At 34.5% G+C, this 21,379-nt stretch overlaps 1 protein-coding gene across 1 annotated transcript in view; it reads left to right on the top strand.

Annotated features, from left to right (window-relative positions):
- LRRIQ1 (leucine rich repeats and IQ motif containing 1) overlaps positions 1–21,379 on the top strand; it is a 216,455-nt gene that overhangs the window by 8,570 nt on the left and 186,506 nt on the right. Inside the window, exons 4-7 of the mRNA XM_037167657.2 lie at positions 766–880; positions 1,354–1,577; positions 5,146–5,220; positions 9,419–11,056. Coding sequence (XP_037023552.2) covers positions 766–880; positions 1,354–1,577; positions 5,146–5,220; positions 9,419–11,056 — 2,052 coding nt within the window. The remainder of the gene's footprint in view (positions 1–765; positions 881–1,353; positions 1,578–5,145; positions 5,221–9,418; positions 11,057–21,379) is intronic.

Here is a 21,379-nt window from a genome sequence, read left to right as displayed (position 1 = left end):
GTGAATTATATCATACTGCTGTTTCATTCCATCTAAAGTCCAGTAGAAATCTAATTATGAAAAAGTATTAATCAAAATTATATCTTAATGTATAATTCAGGTTAAAGTAGATAATAGTTCTTTTTATTTTATTTTACTTTTTAATTTATTTTTAAAGACTTTATTTATCAACTTTTAGAGAGTGGAAAAGGGAAGGAGAAAGACAGGGAGGAAAACATCAGTGTGCGAGAGATACATCAATTGGTTGCTTCTTGCACACCCCCAACTGGGTATCTGGGCTGTAACCCAGGCATGTACCCTGATTAGGAATCAAACCAGTGACCTTTTGGTTCACAGGTTGGCGCTCAATCCACTGAGCCACAGCAGCCAGGGCAGTTCCGTTTTTAAAACATTGAATATATTAGCAGTGTATATATGTGAGCAATCACTACAAATAAGAAAGATAGAAACGTATTAGGAGGAAAGCAAATAATAGTAGGAATATTTTAAATAATTATCAAGCAAATTAATTACTGTGGATTAATAGTATAGAGTAATTAGAGTTCTAAATAATGATATTAAAATAAAGTCATCTTACATAGGAAAAACTTTATTATACACCATAAACACAAAATCATTAATGTGCTATAAAATTGTATTTGAGATGGGTTTGAAGTAAATGAAGTTGTAGATATATGTATATAAATATTCTTTATATTATTAAAGTGATAGCTTTTCACTCTGTTTTGGCTTTCTTTAATCATTGGTACTCTTTTAACCACTTAGATATTATCTGAAATAGAAAAGGAAGAATTTCTGAGAAGTAAAACCTACTGTGGCAGTCCTCATTCTGTTCCAGAGCCGCGTCCTCATGAACATGTGGATGAATATGTTTTGCCAGGTGGACTAAACTGCTCAATGATAATTTGATAATTTTTTCCTGATAATAGTCATCTGAGAAAATTTAGAGTTTTTTCTTTGATAATATTTTAAATTATGCTTTCATTATACTTATTCAATTATATACTCTCATAGTTTCCTTTATATCTTCTAAGTGAAATTGATTTAAATATATTTATAATTTTTCTACATATATAGCTGATAGTAATAGACATACCCAGCCTTGAATTTATTAAGTACCACTTATAACACATAGTTTTAGATTAAGTTTTATGGAGTAGTTTAAAGCAAGTTTTGTGTTGTCTTTATTGGCGGCAGTAGGATCTTCATGTATATTTAAGAATGTGTTTTTTTGTATTTTATCACTTTTTCTTTGGTAATTATTTATTGCTTTCAAAATTACTTTTATACTTTACATTAGATCACATTTGACAGGTTTGATCTCAAGTAAATTATTCTTCTTTATGAATGCAGATGATGGTGAAATAAAATTTGGGTATTGTGAAGTGGAAGAAAGATGTAGGCAATCTTTTGAGGCTTGGCAAAATAAACAGAAAGAACTAGAAGATCAAGAGAAAGAAACTCTCAAAGCTCATAGGGATAGAGAAGAAAAGGAATTTCAAGAAGAAGAAGAAAAGAGACATTGCTGGATGGAACAATTTGAAGTTGAAAAGAAGAAACTAGAGAATATTCAAAAGGTCTTTCATTTTTGTATTTCATATATTTTTTTCCTGAATCATAGTTACTTATGAAGAGTATTGATGTTTTGTATTATGGTGTGGATTGGGCTCTGTTGTATGGCTTTTAATTACTCCCAATAATAGAAGCAATTGATTGTGCATTAACAATACTTAATATGATTTCCTTGATTCATTTTTATTGAAATTTATTGGAATTTCAGATACAGCTTTGGATTGTTGGAGCCCCTAGAGTCTTTCAAGTTTCAAAGATAGTCCTAAAAAGGCTGACATTTATATCAAACTATTACTTTTTTTAATGCCCTTCTAATCATAGGAAAAGACAACAGCTTTCTAGGTCATGCAGTGCCCTTGCATTGTGCTGTGATATATAGCAATTAAGTAAAACATATTTGGTTGAAGAGGTTCAACCATGTAGATGATGGTTTGTCCTTCATCTCCATAACTGAACTAATTCCTTGGACTAGAAATTTTTTGTTATGGAAGACTTTTGTGTCATTATTATGTTTGTATTTCAGTTTTTCTCACAACCCCACCTCAGGAGGTCTACACCCTCAGGTCATGGTCATGGCATGTTGAGAAATCGGTGAATATTTAGAACCCTACTTGGGGGCTGTCATGATCTTTAGAATGTTTAGATAGAAGCCTGCACTGACTTCTCTGTCTTACACCACTTGCTTCACGTAGTGTTTCACACAGAGAAATTAGCATGTTGGTCATCTAGGTAGGTCAGGATATTCTAGCCCTTCATGTTTGTTGTGTACATTGCATTTTCTGTCTATATAGAAAATGAACTAAAAATAATTATAATATTGAAGAACTGGTTTGGCCACAGTTTTTTTCTAACAAAGTCTAAATCTGTAGCTTTCCTTTAGTTATAGTTATATTTCCTATTCACAAATCAGATTAATATGATTATTTCCATCATAAAATTATTATTTAAAATGACATTAATAGGTTTAGTGAATTCCTAAATATGTGCTTTGTTATGCTTTGGGGCTTAAAACTTTCTGGTGGGACCATTACATGATTTTATAACGATGGGTTCTAAACATGTGATTCACTGCCTTTTAGTGGTTCTTTTCTGTGCTTCTTGTTAGCGTTCTCTTCTATTCCACAAAACTGCTATTACAAATCTCTTTCCATGAGTTCCACCCAATTGCTCTCTCCACATTATTAACATGTAAGCACATACAAGGCTTTTTTGCATCAATTCTGAGCTTCCTCTTCTTTCAAATCCCGTATCTAGTTAGCATGAACCTCTATGCTCACCTTTTTTTTGCCTTTGCTTCTATCTCAGTATCTCAGTAAGAAAGATTTCTTCCTTATACCAAGGTTAGCATTCCCTCCTCTGTTCTACCATTTTCCAGTTTACCCCTGCTTTTTCTTATACGCAAAATACCCTTATCAGCTTCCTCCTTTCTTATTGTTTATAAGCTTGTTCAGTTTTCTGCCATCCTAGAAACAAAACAGGAAAAACCATGAAATCACCTTTGTTCATTTGTCTCACTTTGTTGTTGTTGTTTTTTAAGATTTTATTTATTTTTAGAGAGTGGAAGGGAGGGAGAAAGAGAGGGAGAGGAACATCAATGTGCAGTTGCATCTCATAGGGCCCTCACTGGGGACCTCACCCCCACCCCCCTGCACTGGGAATCAAACCCTTTGATTCAAAGGCCACAACCACTGAGCCACAGCAACCAGGGCTCATTTGTCTCACTTTTATCAAACTCTTTAGCTCTACTTATTATAGTCTGGTTTCTTAAAAGAGTGTGATTTTTGCTACATCTATTTCATTGTCCCCCATTCAAGGTAATCCTGCTAGGTGTTTACCACCACACCACTCAGTGAAACTGACACAAGTGACCAATGAATTCCAAGTTACTATACTGACGGGCTCTTTTCCCCTTCTTATTGTGGCCTCTGTTGCATTTTATGCCAGTAAAAATTTGATTGTTGACCATTTCTTTTTTCCAGGACTTCCATGGGACCACACTGAGTCAATTCTCTTTCTTACATGTTTGGAAATTCCCCTTGGTATCCATTTTAAGCTTCTTTTATCTTTCTCCTCAAAGATGATATTACCAAGGCTTTCATCCTCTGTCCCTTCTTTTCATATCCTGTGTAGTTTTTCTCTCAATAATCTCATTCATGGCCTTGGATGTTAAATCTATATTTATAATAAAAAATGGAACTACATAACTCTCCTGCATGACTTCACACTCTGAACTTAATGTATCTAAAACACAGTGCGTTGTTATTCCTTCTAAATCACGCTCCTCCTCTGGTATTCTGAATTTTGATGGGCAGCTATATTCTACTGCCATCGTAATTCAAGCTAGAAAGATAAGGGCCATTTTTTACTCTTCCCTCTTTTTTGTTATCCTCTTCTTAAAAAGAAATAGTTGTATTATCCATCTTTTCATCCATACAGTTACTGCTACTCCATAGTTCATGGCTAGATTTGGATACTTATTATATTTTCTAATTGGTCTCCCTACTTTTTGTCTTTTACAAACTCACTGACCATAGTGCTCTCAGAAGCATATTTTTTTAGTTACTTACCTTCCTAAATCCTATCAAAAGTTCCTGTAGCACATATAAGATAATGTCTAAAGACATTTGTCCACTATGTTTATAGCCATTCAATTGGCTATTTGTGGCAACTTCATGTTTTCATTGTCTTTGTATCTGTTCTTGCTCCTGCCGCACTGTCCACAGAGGCCCTCATCGACTCTCACTGTGGACGCCACTAACTGCCTTACTGACCTCAGTGATGTCTCCTTGGTTTCCTGTCTCTAACTCTATCTAATGTGACATTAGGATTTTTCTTAAAATCTGAGCTGTAATCATTTTTCTAGTTCAGAGACATTTAACCAATGCCCAAAATGTCTGTTTAACTTCTTGAAAGTCTAGTCATTTCAAATACAGTCTTCCGCATTATACCATTCATGATCCTCCAATTATAATACCTATTGCCACTGTGATCCTCTATATACTTCTCTTGTTATAAGTTTATTCTGTTAAATTTGGAGTAATATGTGAACTTTTGAGAATGTTTGCATATTGAAGGTAAAGTTTTATAGTACAGGGATTGTGTTTTACTGATTTTTTAAAATCCTTCAGATCTTCACACAATATGTGCTAACTAAATGTTATTAACAGGAAACTGTTACCTACTGAACCAATTTTTTATGTGGATTAAATGGGATGGTATGGAGAAAAAATACTGCAACGCAAAGCCCACCTTACAAACATTATTATTTGTAATTTTTGAATTGCCCGACACTATTTCTAGATGATGTTCTTTATGATGTGAATAAACATGTTCAAATAAGTAAAACAACTTTCCCAGGTTAAAAACATCTTTATGTATTCAAAATGGAAACCCTAGATGTTATTTATATGACACTTTAGGTTGAGATTATAGCTGTTATCTCAGTACTAATAACTGAGCACCATTAGCTGAGTTTTTTAAATGATTATTTAAAAATAAATGTAAGAATCATGTATAATGAGCACAGTATTTTTCACATTTGTGTATAATATTTTAATACTACTATGTGTTCAGCAAGAGCAGGCCCAGATGAATGATGAACTCCATAAAGAAGAGAAAATGTGGAAAGAGAAATTTAAACAACATGAGGTATCTATCTGCTGTTTTTCCTCAGTGCAATAATTATTCTTCATTTGAAATAAATTATTATGCCTCAAATGGAAATTTAAAAATAATATTTATATGGTTTAGGATTTAACTTACTAAAGTTTTAAATATTCATGAATCATTAGAAACTTTTCCTCAGATAGAATGTCATGATAATGAAAATTAACTGCTTGGTAAGTAGGTCTATTTAAAACTATAATTCTAAAATTTCTTTTAAAGCTTGAGGAAACATACTGTTGTGAGCATTTTATTGTGATTAAAAATTGTTTTGAAAAATTACTGCATTTTTTTAATTTCTAAAGATTTTATTTATTTATTTTTAGAGAGAAAGGGGTAGGAGAGAGAAAGAGAAGGAGAGAAACATTTACCAGTTGTCTATCACAGACACCCCACTGGGGACCTGGCTCTGCAACCCAGACATGAAATTAAACCTGTGACCTTTTAGTTCACAGGCTGGTGTTCAATCTACTGAGCCACACCAGGCAGGGAGAAAACTTGTTGCATTTTTTTGAACACAGTTAATTGAATGTACTAAATAACCCCTTTGAATTTAAAATGAATCTCTGGATATATTTATTAAATTTTTATTTTTATTTATTTCACAGTTTTTATGTAAAGTTATTGTAAGTAATTACAAGCATAGATAAAAACTTCCATAATTCTGCTGTTCAACGAAGCATGTTACCTTTCTTTTGTATTCCTTCAAGTATTTTCTTTATCTGTATGAACACCCAGAAAAGATAGGTTTCTACTGGCCACATATTTTAATTGAAATATATTTGACATATAATATTGTATAAAGTTTAAGGTTAAAACATGCTGACTGATATAGTTATGTATTCTAATATAATTGTCTCTACTGTTCATCTTTAAATAAAAACATTGGTTAAGCCTATAAGGAGACAGATTCATATAAATGACCAAAAAAAAAAAAGACCATAGTATCTTACCTGCAGGTAACTCAAATGTCAGAATTAGGAGAGACATTAAAATAGCTAAAACTGGCATGCAGTGGCAAAAGAGTTACATAGGTGACATGAAAAGAGAATTAGAATCTATAATGAAGGATCAAGTGCACATTTTGGAGTTGAAAAACTCAGTATATAAAGTTAAAGTTCAGTGGATATTTGAGAATAGATTTAACATGAGAGAAAATTAGTGAAATTGAACTGAGATTAATAGAAAATATCCAAATTAAAGCACATAGAGGACAAAAGTTGGAAAGGCAGAAAAGAACACAAATGTGTGATATATAGTATAAAGCTAAAAATGTGCATAATATTAGTCTTGGAAGGAAAGGAGAGAGAAAGGAGCAGAGGCAATGGGTCTGAAGAGATAATAGTTGAAATGGTTTTAAATTATTTTTAAAGAATCAATCTGAACATTCAAAGATGATTAATGATTTCCAAGTAGAACTATATAAAGGAAATCACACTTGGAAACTATTGAAATTAAAGACAACAGGGAAAATAATCTTACAAGCAGCTAGGAAAAAAAAGGCACATTACATAAAAGGAGCAAGAGTAAACTAACAGCTGATTTCTTAAGTGAAATGATGGAAGGAAGAAGATAGTAAAATAAAAACATAAGTGCTAAGTGCTAATTAACGGTTTTTGATTATCAGTGTCCTTTGAATCCTGAGTCTTCCCCTACTCTCTGGATCAGTTTTCATTTCCTATAGTATATACCATTTCCTATAGTATATAATGCCAGTATATACAAAACTTGTTAAGAAACATATTTGGATGGCAAATTTTCTCCATCTTTGCACCTTTGAAAATGTTTTTATTTTGCTTTTAAAACAGGATGATTTGTTTCCTTGGTTTTACAGTCCAGATTTCTTACTATTTAGTTTTAACAATTTAAAGATATAATTCCATTGCATATTTTAATTTTTCCTATTAGGATTTTTTTTTTACATTTTACATTCATCCACATGTGTTTATTGGTCTTCTGTCGTCTTGCAGGCACTTCTCTAAGTCCTCAAGAGACAGTAGTGTATCACATAGAAAATAACCCCTGCCTCCAGGGATGTTAACATTTCTCAGGGTTCTGAACTATCACTCCCATTTATACTGATGTAGTGTGTGTGTGTGTGTGTGTGTGTGTGTGTGACCTCAGTTCTTTATGTTATGAACTTTTCATGGTGTGGAAAACATTTCTATGTTCCCTTCAGTTTTTCTCAGTTCTTTATTCTAGAACTTCTACTAGTCATGTGAGTTTCTGTGTTGATTTTTTTATACCTAAACATCTCTGTCATATATTTCATGTTGTTATTTTGTATGCTGTTTAGGAAAAATACCTAATTTAGAAGTTTTTCTTTAGGCCATCAGCTAGTACACCATTCTATTTTGATTTTTAAGTCATTTTTTATTTGAGCACTTACATTATATTTTTAGTGAGCTTATTTCTGTTTAAACATGCCTTTTTCTAGTTGTTTCTTTATTTACATTTTTTAGTTTAATAGTTCTAAGTTCTGATAAGTTGATTCTTCTGCTTATTAAAGTAGATTCATTGCCTTACATCATTTCTGTTTGTTTTGCTCAAATTTTGCTGATTTTTTCGATGTGTTTATTTTTTTATGTTTTTAATATATTTTATTAATTATGCCATTACAGTTCTATTTCCCCGCTTTGTTCCCCTCCACCCTGCACACTCCCACCCCCCCACTCCTCCCTTTAGTTTATGACCACGTGTCTCAAGTTCTTTAGATTCTATATTTCCCATACTATTCTTGCCCTCCCCCCTATCCATTTTCTACCTACCGTCTATGCTTCTTATTTTCTGTACCTTCTCCCCTCTTCTCCTTCTCCCACTCCCCTGTTGCTAACCCTCCATGTGATCTTCATTTCTATGGTTCTGCTCCTGATCTAGCTGTCCTCTTAGTTTGCTTTTGTTTTAGGTGTGGTTCTTAAAAACTGTGAGTTTGCTGTCCTTTCACTGTTCATCTTTTTTATCTTATTTTTCTTAGGTAAGTCCCTTTAACATTTCATATAATACGGGCTTGGTGATGATGAATTTTTTGAATTTGATCTTATCTGAGAAGCACTTTATCTGCCCTTCCATTCTAAATGAAAGCTTTGCTGGGTAGATGTGTTTACTTTTGTTGTAGAATTCTAGTGACAGTGATATTTTCTCCCCTAACTCCAAATTGTCTCATTTAATTGATATATGCATATCAATTTTTTAATAGTTATGAAACAATAAAATGTGTGACTAGGCTAATTTCTCATATTCCTTTGATGATGATTTGCATTACCTTCTTGGTGTCATGTCTCACAAAAATAATTCCCTGCTTCTGCAGTCCCAGTTCTAGCTCTCAGAGTCTGTTTTATCAGAACTTCCATCGCAGAAAGTTGAAGTCCTTTTCTCCTACACAAATTTTGACTTGTGGTTTTTCTTGCTTTTTTTCTCTGCGTCAGTTTGATTTCTTATGCTTTCTTTTCTCAAGGAATTTCTCAATGTAATCTGGTTGGCTTAGGTTAGCCATGTTAGAGTATCAACTTACTCACTTGATAGAAGCCCCTAAATATTAAAAAAATTAAGCAACCTAGGTGCCCATCAGTAAATGAATGGATCAAAAAATTATGGTACATATATACAATGGAATTCCATGCAGCAGAAAGAAAGAAGGAGCTCCTACCCTTTGCAACAGCATGGATGGGACTGGAAAGCATTATGCTGAGTGAAATAAGCCAGGCAGTGAAGGACAAATACCATATGATCTCACCTTTAAAGGAACCAAAACAAACAAGCAAGCAAAATAAAAACAAAGACATTGAAATAGAGAACAAGGGGACAGTGATCAGAAGGGAGAGGGGAGGGAATTTCAGGGGCAAAAGGGGAAGAATTTACAGGAACTAGTATAAAGGGCACATGGACAACAAATAAGAGGGGTGGAAATGGTAGGGAGGTGGGGAGCACTGGGGTGGGTGGGCTGGGCTGGGAATAAAAAACAGAAAACTGTACTTGAGCAATAATTAAATAAATTTAAAAAAATAAGTTAGAATGAAAAAAATAATATCCTTTAAAATAAATGACTTTAGTTTTTCCAAGAAAATTTTATAGTAACTTTATTATTATTTTAGTTTTAGTATTTGCTTTTAATCTCTATTTTAGGTTATATAGTGATAACATTGCACATTTAGTTAATGCTAACTGCTATTTATCTTTATTTTAGGAGTTTATTAGAAACCTGAATTTACAAATGGAAGAAGAAAGAACAAGGTTTAAAGACCTACAGGAAAAAGAAAAAATGCGTTTATTAAAAATGCAGCATAATGCAGCTGTAAAAATTCAAACTAAATATAGAGCATTTGTGGCCTACCAAAAATATGGCCCAATTATAAAAGAACAAATAGAAAACAAGAAAAAAAAAGCACTAGAGTGGAAAGAAAAGGAAGCAAAAATACGACAGATTGAAGAAGAAAAACGAAAAAGATTAGAGGAGGAAAAAAAGATAGAAGAAAAGATACAAAGACAGAAGGAAGAAGAAAGAAAAAGGAGAGAAAAAGAATATGAGGAAAAAAAGAATATTGTGAGACAAGAAAGAGAGCAACAACTAAACAAAGAAAATTTAAATTTAAAAGAAGATGCAAGAAAACAGCTAATAAATAGATCATTAAAAAAGGGAGGACATAATGCCACACATTTAACCACCAAAAATATATCAAAGAATAAGAATGAAACAGCTAAAATGCTAGAGGATGAAAAGTCAAACAAGTGGGAAGATGTTCCACTTTGGTTAGTTAAAGAATTGAATAAAAGAGAAAATAGCGATAAACAGCTTATACTGAAAGAATCAATACAAGTGCAATTTGAAGAATCTGTATCAAACCAAGCAGTTTTGGCAGAATCTAAAATGGAAGAAATAAATGAAAACCTAGCAAAACAACAGTATTCAGAAAAATTGATCAAGCAAGCAAGAAAATATGAAAATACAGACAAAAAACCTGAATTGGAAAACCCAGATGTAACAGAACCTATGGAAGAACACTTTCAGCTGCAAGAATTCATCTGTCCAATAGTCCAAAAGGAAAAAACCCTGGAAGCTGCTGTAAATGAGAATATAACACAAGAAACCCACAAAATAATATTAGGGCATAATCAAGAAATTAATGAAGTGAAAAACAAGAAAGTACAGAAAATAATCAAAGATAATCAACACAGTAAGATACAAAAAGTAGAAAAGGAAGAGATATCAGGACAGAAGGAAACTTTATTTGAAGAGAATAACATTTCCGTGATTTCAGTGAAACAAGAACTACTACCATTAAAATTAGAAAATTCTGAATATGTAAGGGAAAAAGTAATATTACAAGGAAAAGAAATTGATTTAAAATCTAAAGAAACTAAGGGGAACCCAAAGGGCAGTGCTCTGAATAGTGATGTAATTATTAAAGCCAGTGATGCTATGATAAATGTAGAAGGCAAAATAAACAAGCAAAATTATGATTCGGGTAGATATACTCACTGTGACGACTCAGGTGGCTATAATACCCCAAACTCCTTGCTTTTTAAACAAGCAAACTCTCTAAAGTCTCATATTAAAGAAATTTCAGAAGACTGTCATGAAAATAGAGCTGAATGTGGAAGTGTTGTGACCTGCTCTGCCCCAGAGCCAGCACTTCTGTCCTCTATTGAGGAAAAAAGGCTAGCCTGGATAAGATCATTTAAACCCTGGTTGGAAATTTTAGAGCAAAATCAGCAAAAGAAGATTGTTAAGAAGAAGAGACTTGTGAAATGTCCAGCCAACACGTTGCCCCCCTTGAATACACTACATATTCTTCAGTGTGGCTCTTGGAATACATTACAACAGGTATTTGTAATTGTATAATACATTGTCTTTATAACCTGCAATTGGTTCTCTGAATGTAACTTGTAAAATCTTGGTAGAATGCATATTTTATATTCATGAATTCTGTCCCTTAATCAGTGACGCTGTTAATGAAATATTGCCTTCATGTCTACAGCCATACCACCCTGAACGCTCCTGGTCTCATCTGATCTCGGAAGCTAAGCAGGGTCAGTCCCGCTTGGTACTTGGATTGGAAATATTGACTTCATTTGAAAGGGGATGTGCCTGAAAGATATCAAATTACTGTGGGGATCTTCTCCCTCAGTGAATCACTGTTAAAAGCTTTGATTTATATCTTTTTTTTACATTTACATATATTATTTTTAATTTTTATTATATTTTATTAATTATGCTATTACAGTTGTCCTAATTGTTTCCATTTACCTCCCCTCCAGCTAGCATCCCCCACTCCCTCAGGCAATCCTCACACCATTATTCATGTCCATTGGTCACGCGTAGGTTCTTTGACTACTCCAGTTCTTATACTGTATTTTACTTGGCTATTCAGTAACTACCTATTTGTACTTCTTAATCCCCTCACCACTTTGCCCATTCCCTTATAAATACCTCACATCTAGCAATCATCAAAATGCTCTCCATGCCCTTGATTCTGTCTCTGTTCTTGTTTGCTTAGTTTGTTTTTTAGATTCAATTGTTGATAGATAAATATTTATTATTTTATTATTCATATTTTTCATCTTTTTTTCTTAAATAAGTCCCTTGAACATTTCATGTAATGGTTTGTTGTTGTTGAACTCCTTTAACTTTTTTCTTGTCTGGGAAGCTTTTTATCTGCCCTTCGATTCTAAATGATAGTTTTGCTGGATAAAGCAATATTGGCTGTAGGTCCCTGCTTTTCATGATTTTGATTTCTTGTCAATCCCTTCTAGCCTGCAGTTTCTTTTGAGAAATTAGCTGACAGTCTTATGAGAATGTTCCTGTAGGTAACTAACTTCTCTTGATGCTTTTAAGATTCTCTCTTTATCTTTAACCTTTGCCATTTTAATTATGATGTGTCTTTGAGTGGGCCTCTTTGCATCCATCTTGTTTGGGACTCTGTGTGCTTCTTGGACTTGCATGTCTATTTCCTTTACTAAATTAGGGAAACGTTTTTTTATTATTTTTTCAAATAGATTTCCAATTTCTTGCTCTTTCTCTTCTCTGTAACATGAATGTTGGACCCCTTAAAGTTGTCCCAGAGGCTGCCTACACTATCCTTGTTTTTTTTTGATTCTCTTTTCTTCTTGTTTCGATTGGTTGTTTTTGCTTCTTTATGTTTGAAATCATTAATTTGATTCTCAGCTTCATCCACTCTACTGTTCTTTCTGTGTAAATTGTTCTTTATTTCAATTAGTATATACTTTGTTTCTGACTGGATCTTTTTTATGTTGTTGAGGTCCTCACTAAATTCCTTGAACACCCTTGTAACCAGTGTTTTGAACTCTGCCTTTGTTAGGTTGCTTATCTCCATTTTATTTATGTTATTGCTTATCTTTTCTGGAGTTTGATCTGTTCTTTCATTTGAGTCATGTTTCTTTGTCTCCTCGTTTTGTCAGACTCCCTGTGTTTTTTTCTATGTATTAGGTAGAGCTGCTCTGACTCCCTGTCTTGGTAGAGTGGGCTAATGTGGAGATCCTATAGGGTCCAGTGGCACAGCCTCCCCTATCACCTAGGCTGGGTACTCAAGGTGAGCCCTTCATGTGGGCCGAGTACAATCTCCTCTTATAGTTGAGCCTTTATTGCTTTTGGCAGATCATGAGAAAAATTTACCCAGGCCAGTCAGCTGCAAGGATTGGCTGTGGCTACTGACCACCACCATCTATCCTCTGTGGAGCATCAGCTGTTTGGGAGTAGGGAGACGGTACTCCCCCATGGTCTGTAGCTGTTCACTGGGTATGCAGGCCATGGGGTTTCCTGGGCACTGGTAGCCAAGGTCAGCCCCCACCTCTTGTGCGGTGCCACTCTGCCTGAGTTATAAAGCAATCTGAGATGGCTGCTACTTGTGCTGGGTTTGGAGATTCCCAGGTGAAACCAAGCTGTGAATCTAGGCTAGTTGCTGCTCACTCCAGGCCTGGGGTCCCTTAGCAAGATGTAGGGAGGCTGGGGGCTCACTGAGGCTGGCTGTTGCTTATTGGGAGGGTTTAGGAGGTTAGGAAACATGAGCCAAGACCAGAAATTCATATGGGAAAGCAGCTTGGGTGGGCATGTAAGTTGGGTATAATGGAGTCTCTGGGGATCTCCAGGGAGAAGCAAATAGTATTAGCCAGGTTGATGGAATCTCAGATATGGCACCAGCCAGCTGGCTCTGTGGCTCTGTGGCTCTGTGTGGGTAGGGTTCAGAAAAGGGACACTAGCCTCTGCCTACCTTTCTATCTATGAGAAAGCTGTTCTCCAGTTCCTGCCTGATGCCAGACACTTCAGTTTCTCCTTGTACGCCACTGGTGCATTTCAAGCAGCTTAGAGGGAGTGTGTCTGATTAAGTCTCTGTGTGGGTTCTTTAAGAATTGCTTGGGAATCCAGAAGTTTCTTCCACCAACACAGTCCACACTGGTTTTTTCAGCCAGAAATTATAGGGACTTATTTTTCTGGCCCTGGTAACCTGTGCTGGGGGGCCTTGGTGTGGCGCTGGGACTCCTTCTTGAGATATTTGTCCTGAATTTTTACCCCCCAACATGTGGATGTGGGACTAGTCCATTCCATGTCTCCACCACTACACCAGTTTGGATGGATGTGGTTTCTTTAATTCCATGGTTGTCACCTTCCATTTAATTTGATTTCTGAAGGTTCTGAGTAATGATTGTTCTGTATCTTGGTTATAATTTTGATGTGGTTGTGCAAGGAGGTATGCTTTGTTTACCTATGTCGCCATCTTGAACAGAAGTTTATTTATATTTAAAGCCTATGTTTAAGAGCCCTATAGTTGTTATTTATCTTCTAAGGATGGATGCTTCTGGAAATATAGGGTTGAATTAGAATAGGAAATTCCCAACTGATATTGACCGAGGAGCTTGCTTTAGTTCTTTATTATTATTATTATTATTATTATTATTCTATTACAGTTGTCCCAACTGTAAATTTTCTGTCTTTACCCTCCCAGGCCAAGCCTACCTTACTCCCACAGTCAATCCCCATACCATTGTCCATGTTCATGGTTCATTCATACATGTTCTTTGTCTAGTCCTTTCCCCTTCTTTTTACCATTTCCTCCTCCCCCCTCCTCTCTAGTCACTGTTTGTGCTATGTTTCCATGTCTTTGGTTTTATTTTGCTCATTAGTTTATTTTGCTCATTAGATTCCTGTTATAAGTGAGATCATATGGTGTTTGTCTTTCACCAACAGGTTATTTCACTTAACACAATACTCTCCAGTTCCTTCTGTTGCAAAAAGGAAGTTCCTTTTTTCTTTCTGCTGCATAGTATTTTGTTGTATAAATGTACTACAGTTTTTTTGTTACACTTATCTACTGATGGGGACTTCAGCTACTTCCGGCACTTGGTTATTTTAAATAGCACTGCTATGAACATTGGGATGCATAAATTCTTTTAATTGGTGTTTCTGGATTCGTAGGGTATAGTTCCATTAGTGAAATTGGTGGTCAGTGGTAGTTCCATTCTCAATTTTTTTTTAGGAAATTCCATACTGTTTTTTATGGTGGCTGCATCAGTCTGCTTTCCCACCAACAGTGTACTGGGGTTTTCTTTTCTCTACAACCTTGCCAGCATTTGTTGTTTGTTAATTAATGATAGTCATTCTCAGAGGTGTAAGGTATATTGATATCTCATTGAGGTTTTAATTTGCATTTTTCTAATGACTAGTGATGTTGAGCATCTTTTCATATGTCTATGTGCCCTCTGTATGTCCTCCTTGGAGAAAATGTCTGTTCAGGTCCTTTGTCCATTTTTTTAATTGGATTTTCTTCCTGGTGTTGAGTTGTATGAATTGTTTCTATATTTTGGAGGTTAAATCCATGTCTGATGTACCATTGGCAAATATGTTCTCCCCCCATTGTTGGTTCCCTTTTTGTTTTGATGATGGTTTCTTTAGCCATGCAGAAGCTTTTTAATTTGATGTAGTCCCATTTGTTTATTTTTGCCTTTATTTCCCTTGCCCTCAGAGATATGTCAGAAAAATATTGCAATGTGGGATATCTGACATTTTACTGCCTATGTTCTGCTAGGACTTTTATGGTATCAAGACTTACATTTAAGTCTTATCCGTTTTAACTTTATTCTGGTGTATGGTGTAAGTTAGTGGTCTAGTTTCTTTCTTTTTTGTTTTCATGTACCTTTCCAGTTCTCCCAACACCATTTATTGAAGAGACTATTTTACTCCATTGTATGTTCATGCCCCTTTGTCAAATATTTATTGACCATAGATAGACACTTGGGTTTATTTCTGAGCTCTCTATTCTGTTCCATTGACCTATGTGTCTGCTCTTATGCTGGTATCAGACCGGTTTGATTACAGTGGCCTTGCAGTGTAGTTTGATATCAGGTATTGTGATCGTTCTAAGTCACAGGTGGCAAACACAAGGCCTGTGGGCTGAATCTGGCCTCCACCTTGTTTTCCCTGGCCCAGCAGTAGCGCTGAGCTCCTTGCCCCTTCTTAAGGAGTAGTTACATTTGTACAGTCCTTAAATTATATTCAGTCCTTTGAAGGCAACCATGAGGCTGATGTGGCCCCTGGGGAAAATGAGTTTGACACACCTGCTCTAAGTTTATTCTTCTTTCTCAAGATTGCTGAGGCTATCTGAAGTCTTTTTTGGTTCCATATCAGTATTTGGAGTATTTGTTTTTGATCTGTGAAAGATGTCATTGGTATTTTAATAGGAATTGCATTAAATATATAGATTTATTTGGATAATATGGACATTTTAATAATGTTAATTCTTCCAATCTATGAACACAGTATGTGCTTCCATTTACTTGTACCTTCCTCAGTTTCTTCAGTTTTCTATAGTTTTTTCTGAGTACAGGTCTTTTACCTCTTTAGTTAAAGTTATTCCTAGGTACTTTATTTTTCCTGTTGCTATAGTAAATGGGATTCCCCCCCCCCCAGTTTCTTTTTCTGATAGTTCATTGTTGTACAAATATGCCATTGATTTCTGAATACTGACTGTGTATCCTGCTACTTTGCCAAATTCTAGGTTGAGTAGTTTTTTGGTGGAGACTACAGGGATTTCAATGTACACTATTATGTTGTTTGCAAATAACGACAGGGTTTTTTTTTTTTTAAGAAACTAGGAAATTAGGAGGTGTTAGTTTGGCTTTTCATTTTTTAAAAAGACTATTTCTTTTTAGAGAGAGGAGAAGGGAGAAAGACAGAGAGAGAGAGAGAAACATTGATTAGTTCTTTCTTGTATGCCTTTAACTGGGGGTGTGGCCCTCAACCCAAGTTCATGCCCTGACTAGGAATTGAACCAGTGACCTTTTTATTTGCAGGCTGGCACTCAATCCACTGAGCCACACCAGCCAGAGCAAATAATGACAATTTTCATTCTTCCTTTCTAATTTGGATGCCTTTTATTCATTTTTCTTGTCTGATAACTGTGGCTGGAACATCCAGTACTATGTTGAATAAGAGTGGTAAAAGCAGACATCCCTTGTCTTGTTCCTGAACTTAAGGGAAAAGCTTTTAGTTTTTGCCTGTTGAGTATAATGTTGGCTATAGGTTTCTCATATATGGCTTTTGTTATGTTGAGGAATGCTCCCTCACTTCCCACTTAGCTGAGTGTTTTTATCATAAATGGGTGCTGTACCTTATCAAATGCTTTTCCAGCATCTATTGATGTGATCACATGGTGTTTGTCTTTCACTTTGTTTATGTGATGTATTACATTTATTGATTTATGAATACTGGGCCATCCCTGCATCCCTGGGATGAATCCCACTCAATCATGGTATATGATCTTTTTCTTGTATTTGCTGGACATGGCTTGCCAATATTTTGTTGAGGATTTTAGCATGTATGGTCATCAGAGAGATTGACCTGTAATTTTCTTTCTTTGTTGTGTCTTTACCTATTTTTGGAAATAGGATAATCCGGGCCTCATAAAAGGAGTTTGGGAGTCTTCCCTTTCCCTGAATTTTTGTAATAGTTTGAGAAGGATAGGAGTTAATTCTTCTTTAAATGTTTGGTAAAGTTTGGCTGTGAAGCCAATTTCAGGGCTTTTGTGTGCCAGGAGTTTTGTGATTACTGGTTCAATTTCACTAAATGTTATTAGTCTGTTCAGACTTTCTGCTTCTTTATTCAGTTTTGGAGGATTGTATGTTTCCAGAAATTTATCCATTTTGCCCAGGTTGTTAAATTTCTTGGCATATAGTTGCTCATAGTAATTTCTTACAATCCTTTGTATTCCTGTGGTATCAGTTGTAACTTCTCTTTCATTTCTGCTTTTATTTATTTGGTTCTCCCTCTTTTTTTCTTGATGAGTCAGGAAATCTTAAAGATTTATCAATTTTGTTTATCTTTTCAAAGAATTAGCTCATGGATTTGTTGATTCTTTGTATTGTCTTTTTTAGTCTCTGTATAATTTAATTCTGCTCTAATCTTGATTATTTCCTTCCTTCTGCTCACTCTGGGCTTTGTTTGTTGTTGTTCCTCTGGTTTTTGTAGATGTTAGGTTAGGCTGTTTGAGATTCTTTTTTATCTTTGGGTCTGCCTGTATTGCTCTGAACTTCCTTCTGAATTTGCTTTAGTCTTGAGCCACAGCACCACCTAGTGGCTTTTTTTGGAATGAAACTGATTTTATTGTACTTGACAAGTGCTGTGAAAACAGGACTAACAGCAATAGAAGCATCTAGTATTTCTTTAGAAACATAATTATTTGGTAATGTAAACTTAGTGGATGTATGCATGAACTTTAAAATAGCCATCACCAAATTCTACTAATTTTCTCTGTTTATGAAGCCCATAGTTTCAATCAAAATGAAGACAGAAACCTAACCAATGTGTAGAAAAACGGGGAAGAATATTTCAAATAGTGGAATACCAAAATGTATTTAATGATTTAAAAACATGTGTGGGCTAGGGCCTTAAACTCAAATGTATTTAATAAAGTTTTTCAGTTTCTTCATATAGGCAGATGCCTATGAAACATTCAATAGTTACATATGTATTATTTTCTTATTTACTCAGCAAATATGCATCTGTCCAATATGATTGGTCAGTATTTACTGTTGGAACAAAGGGACAGATACAAAGCCTGGTCTTTGCCCTTAGGGAACTTACTGTAGTAGAGGAAAAGGTATTAAATAGTATACAGATAAATATAGATCTTGATAATTACTGTAAATAAGATTTTAGGGTATTCTGCCAGAAGACAAGACAGTGTGGTTTAAAGAGGTCTCTGGGATGTAAGAGAACAGTGTAATGAATAAGCACTACTTTGAAGTGTCCTCTCTTTCCTAAATAATGTATTTGCCACATCCATCAGATCTACAGAGGTACATATACAATCTTTCTGAGGTCTTCTGTTTTTCATCTTTTTCTATGTTATCTTGGGAACCATTCTTTTTCAAGCGTTCCAAAAAATGTGGTTGCAGGCTCTCTTAAGTAATGACATAGTTACTATTTTATTTAAATTAATTTTCTAGTGAATATCTGTTTGGGGTAAGCAGGAGTGGCAGCTTCACATCTACAGCGTAGTTGTTTAAAAGTAAACCTGAAGTTCGGGTGGCAGTGGTGTGTGCCTTTGTTGTGGGTCTGTTCTGTCCAAAGAGAGGAGCACTGAGCAGGTTAAAATGTGCGAACCTCTGTCTCCTTGGTGTTTCTTCTCCTGCCTACTCAGTTTCTTCTGTGGGACTCTTGTTAATTTATATAAAGTGAGAATTAACCCTTTCTTTTACTTCTTAGAGCATAACCTCCCAAACTGTGATGTATATGAGGGTTGATCTGGATTTATTATGTCTGGTGATCAGCCCCAGTACTCTGCATTTTCACAGTGACCCTGGGTGGTGCTGGTGGTGCTGGTCCATTCACTAACTGGAGTAGGAGTGTTCTACGGGATCCTGTAATTCTGACCACTACTCTAAGCAGCTATTTCAAACATTTAACTTTTCTTTGAAGCCTCAAAGTATATATGATAGAGGTAAAAATATATATGTGAATATGCAGTATAAATATTGAAGTGTTGTAAAATATCATCTTGAAATGACACTGGCAGCTTACCATGGTGTCTTCATTCACCACTGCTGCTGACCTATGACTCACTTTATTACTTTGATTCTCTAATCTCTTAGCTTTACATCTGTGTTCTTATCTTGATCAACCATTGCCATAATTGAAAGGTCTTTTTGGAGAGAACCTTTAGAAAAGTTTACTCTTCTTGAATTTCACCCAATAATGAATTCACTTTGCTTATACAATCTCTCACTTGGAGCCTTTAGGACACAAATCAGTTACTTGTCCATACTTGTCTACATATTGCCAGGCGAATAGTGATTTTGGTTGCTTGACTGGTTTGGATGAATATAGGAGGACGGATGTATGGATGGATAAATAAATCTAGGTAAATATTCATCTTATCTCCATATCATTACTAGCTTCACAGTTTTGATGAAGTGTATTGATTAAAAACAAATTAATACAAATTATTTGAGGTTAATTTATTTAATAAAGTACTAACAAGCCCTGTAACAAGTAAGATCTGGGTTTATTTTTGCTGTTTACTGACTGTTACCTTGTGTAAGGTTGTTGAACTTCTGTTTTGTCTTCTATGAACTGGGAAGGGCAGCAGCTACTTTATAGGATTGTTCAGTTTAAAATACAATATATGAAGAATACAGTCTAGGGCTCCTATTATATAGCATAGTCATTGTCAAATGTGGATCTCAGTATCTGAAGAAAAAGACAATTGGATTTTTGAAAGCTGCTTAATAACATATTTCCTGAAAGAAGTTCTTAAACTGAAAATTCTGAAACATCTACTGTATGCAATAATAGCATAAAACGATATGACTGAAGATTAGTAATTATTGACAGCTAATATATTTTAGTTTTTCCTAGTTTTACTGTTTTGCCTTTCTTTCTTTCTTTCTTTCTTTCTTTCTTTCTTTCTTTCTTTCTTTCTTTCTTTCTTTCTTTCTTTCTTTCTTTCTTTCTTTCTTTCTTTCTTCCTTTCACTTTTTATGATAATTTGCTTTAAATAATATCACAAAAAAGGGTACTCAGCTTAAGGATTTTTTATATGGTTTTATAATATGGCACAGATTATAACAGTTTAGTTGCTGATTAGCTTTTAGACCACAGTGTCTCACCTCCCTTACACAAGACAAATTATAATAAACTGGACTTACTTGAATTTAGATTCTTTTTCACTTAATCCACTAATCATACCTTGCATTCAGTCTCTGCATCTGTTTTTTTAAAACTATATTATTTCTTTAGGTTCAACAGATTTGAGATGTGGTACTGCACAGGTTTTCTCCAAAAAGCAAAACACAGTCATTGTTTTCATTACTTTTACCATAGATGATTGATACTCCTTGGATTGAACTCAAGAATAATTGAGAACGAACTTTCATTTATATATGTATATATATATATGTGTGTGTGTGTGTGTGTGTATGTATATATGTATATATACACACACACATATATACACACACAAACACATATACATAAAACATTTTCTGAAGCAATAATGGTATGTGTGTGTGTGTATATATATATACATATATATATGTGTGTGTATATATAGATATATATAAATATATGTCATTTTATGTACCACAAGTTGTCAAGGATGTTTGGGGAAATAGAGATGATTAAGTGGAGAACTGTCTTGTGAATTTTTTGTTAAAATACAAGGAAATGAGTCATGGATTCTAAAGAAGAACATAGTACATTTTTAAGTCATGAAAAATATTAGTTTTTCAAATATTTTAAATTATCCTTTATGAGAGAAAGATGCTATGAATGCTGTAAATATATATTTAGTTTACCACAGGAATAGTGAGTTTGTTCATTCATTTATTTAGGAAACATTTTGTGGACATTCACTGGGCCTCCAGTTGCTCTTTTTCAGGATGACCATAGGTAAAGTGATGAACACCTCTGAGCACTAATTTTATATTTTTACTTTTTGGAGCATAAAGCCATTTCATTTATTTGATTCTTGACATGCAGATATCAATAAATAATTAATCTAAGACATTATATTGATCTCATTTGTGTGGATAAATCTAGAATGGAGTAATGAATAAATTGCTGTATCACAAGGAAATTTTTTTAAATTTTGGGTAAAAGGCAGAAGGAAATATTACTTTTTTCTCTTTTTAAAAA

The sequence above is a fragment of the Artibeus jamaicensis genome, unplaced genomic scaffold, assembly GCF_021234435.1.
Source record: "Artibeus jamaicensis isolate MK-2021 breed Jamaican fruit bat unplaced genomic scaffold, CSHL_Jam_final scaffold_584, whole genome shotgun sequence".
Classification (NCBI taxonomy): Eukaryota; Metazoa; Chordata; class Mammalia; order Chiroptera; family Phyllostomidae; genus Artibeus; species Artibeus jamaicensis.
The sequence above is the reverse complement of the archived record's forward strand: the minus strand, read 5'-3'. Positions and strand labels throughout refer to the sequence as shown.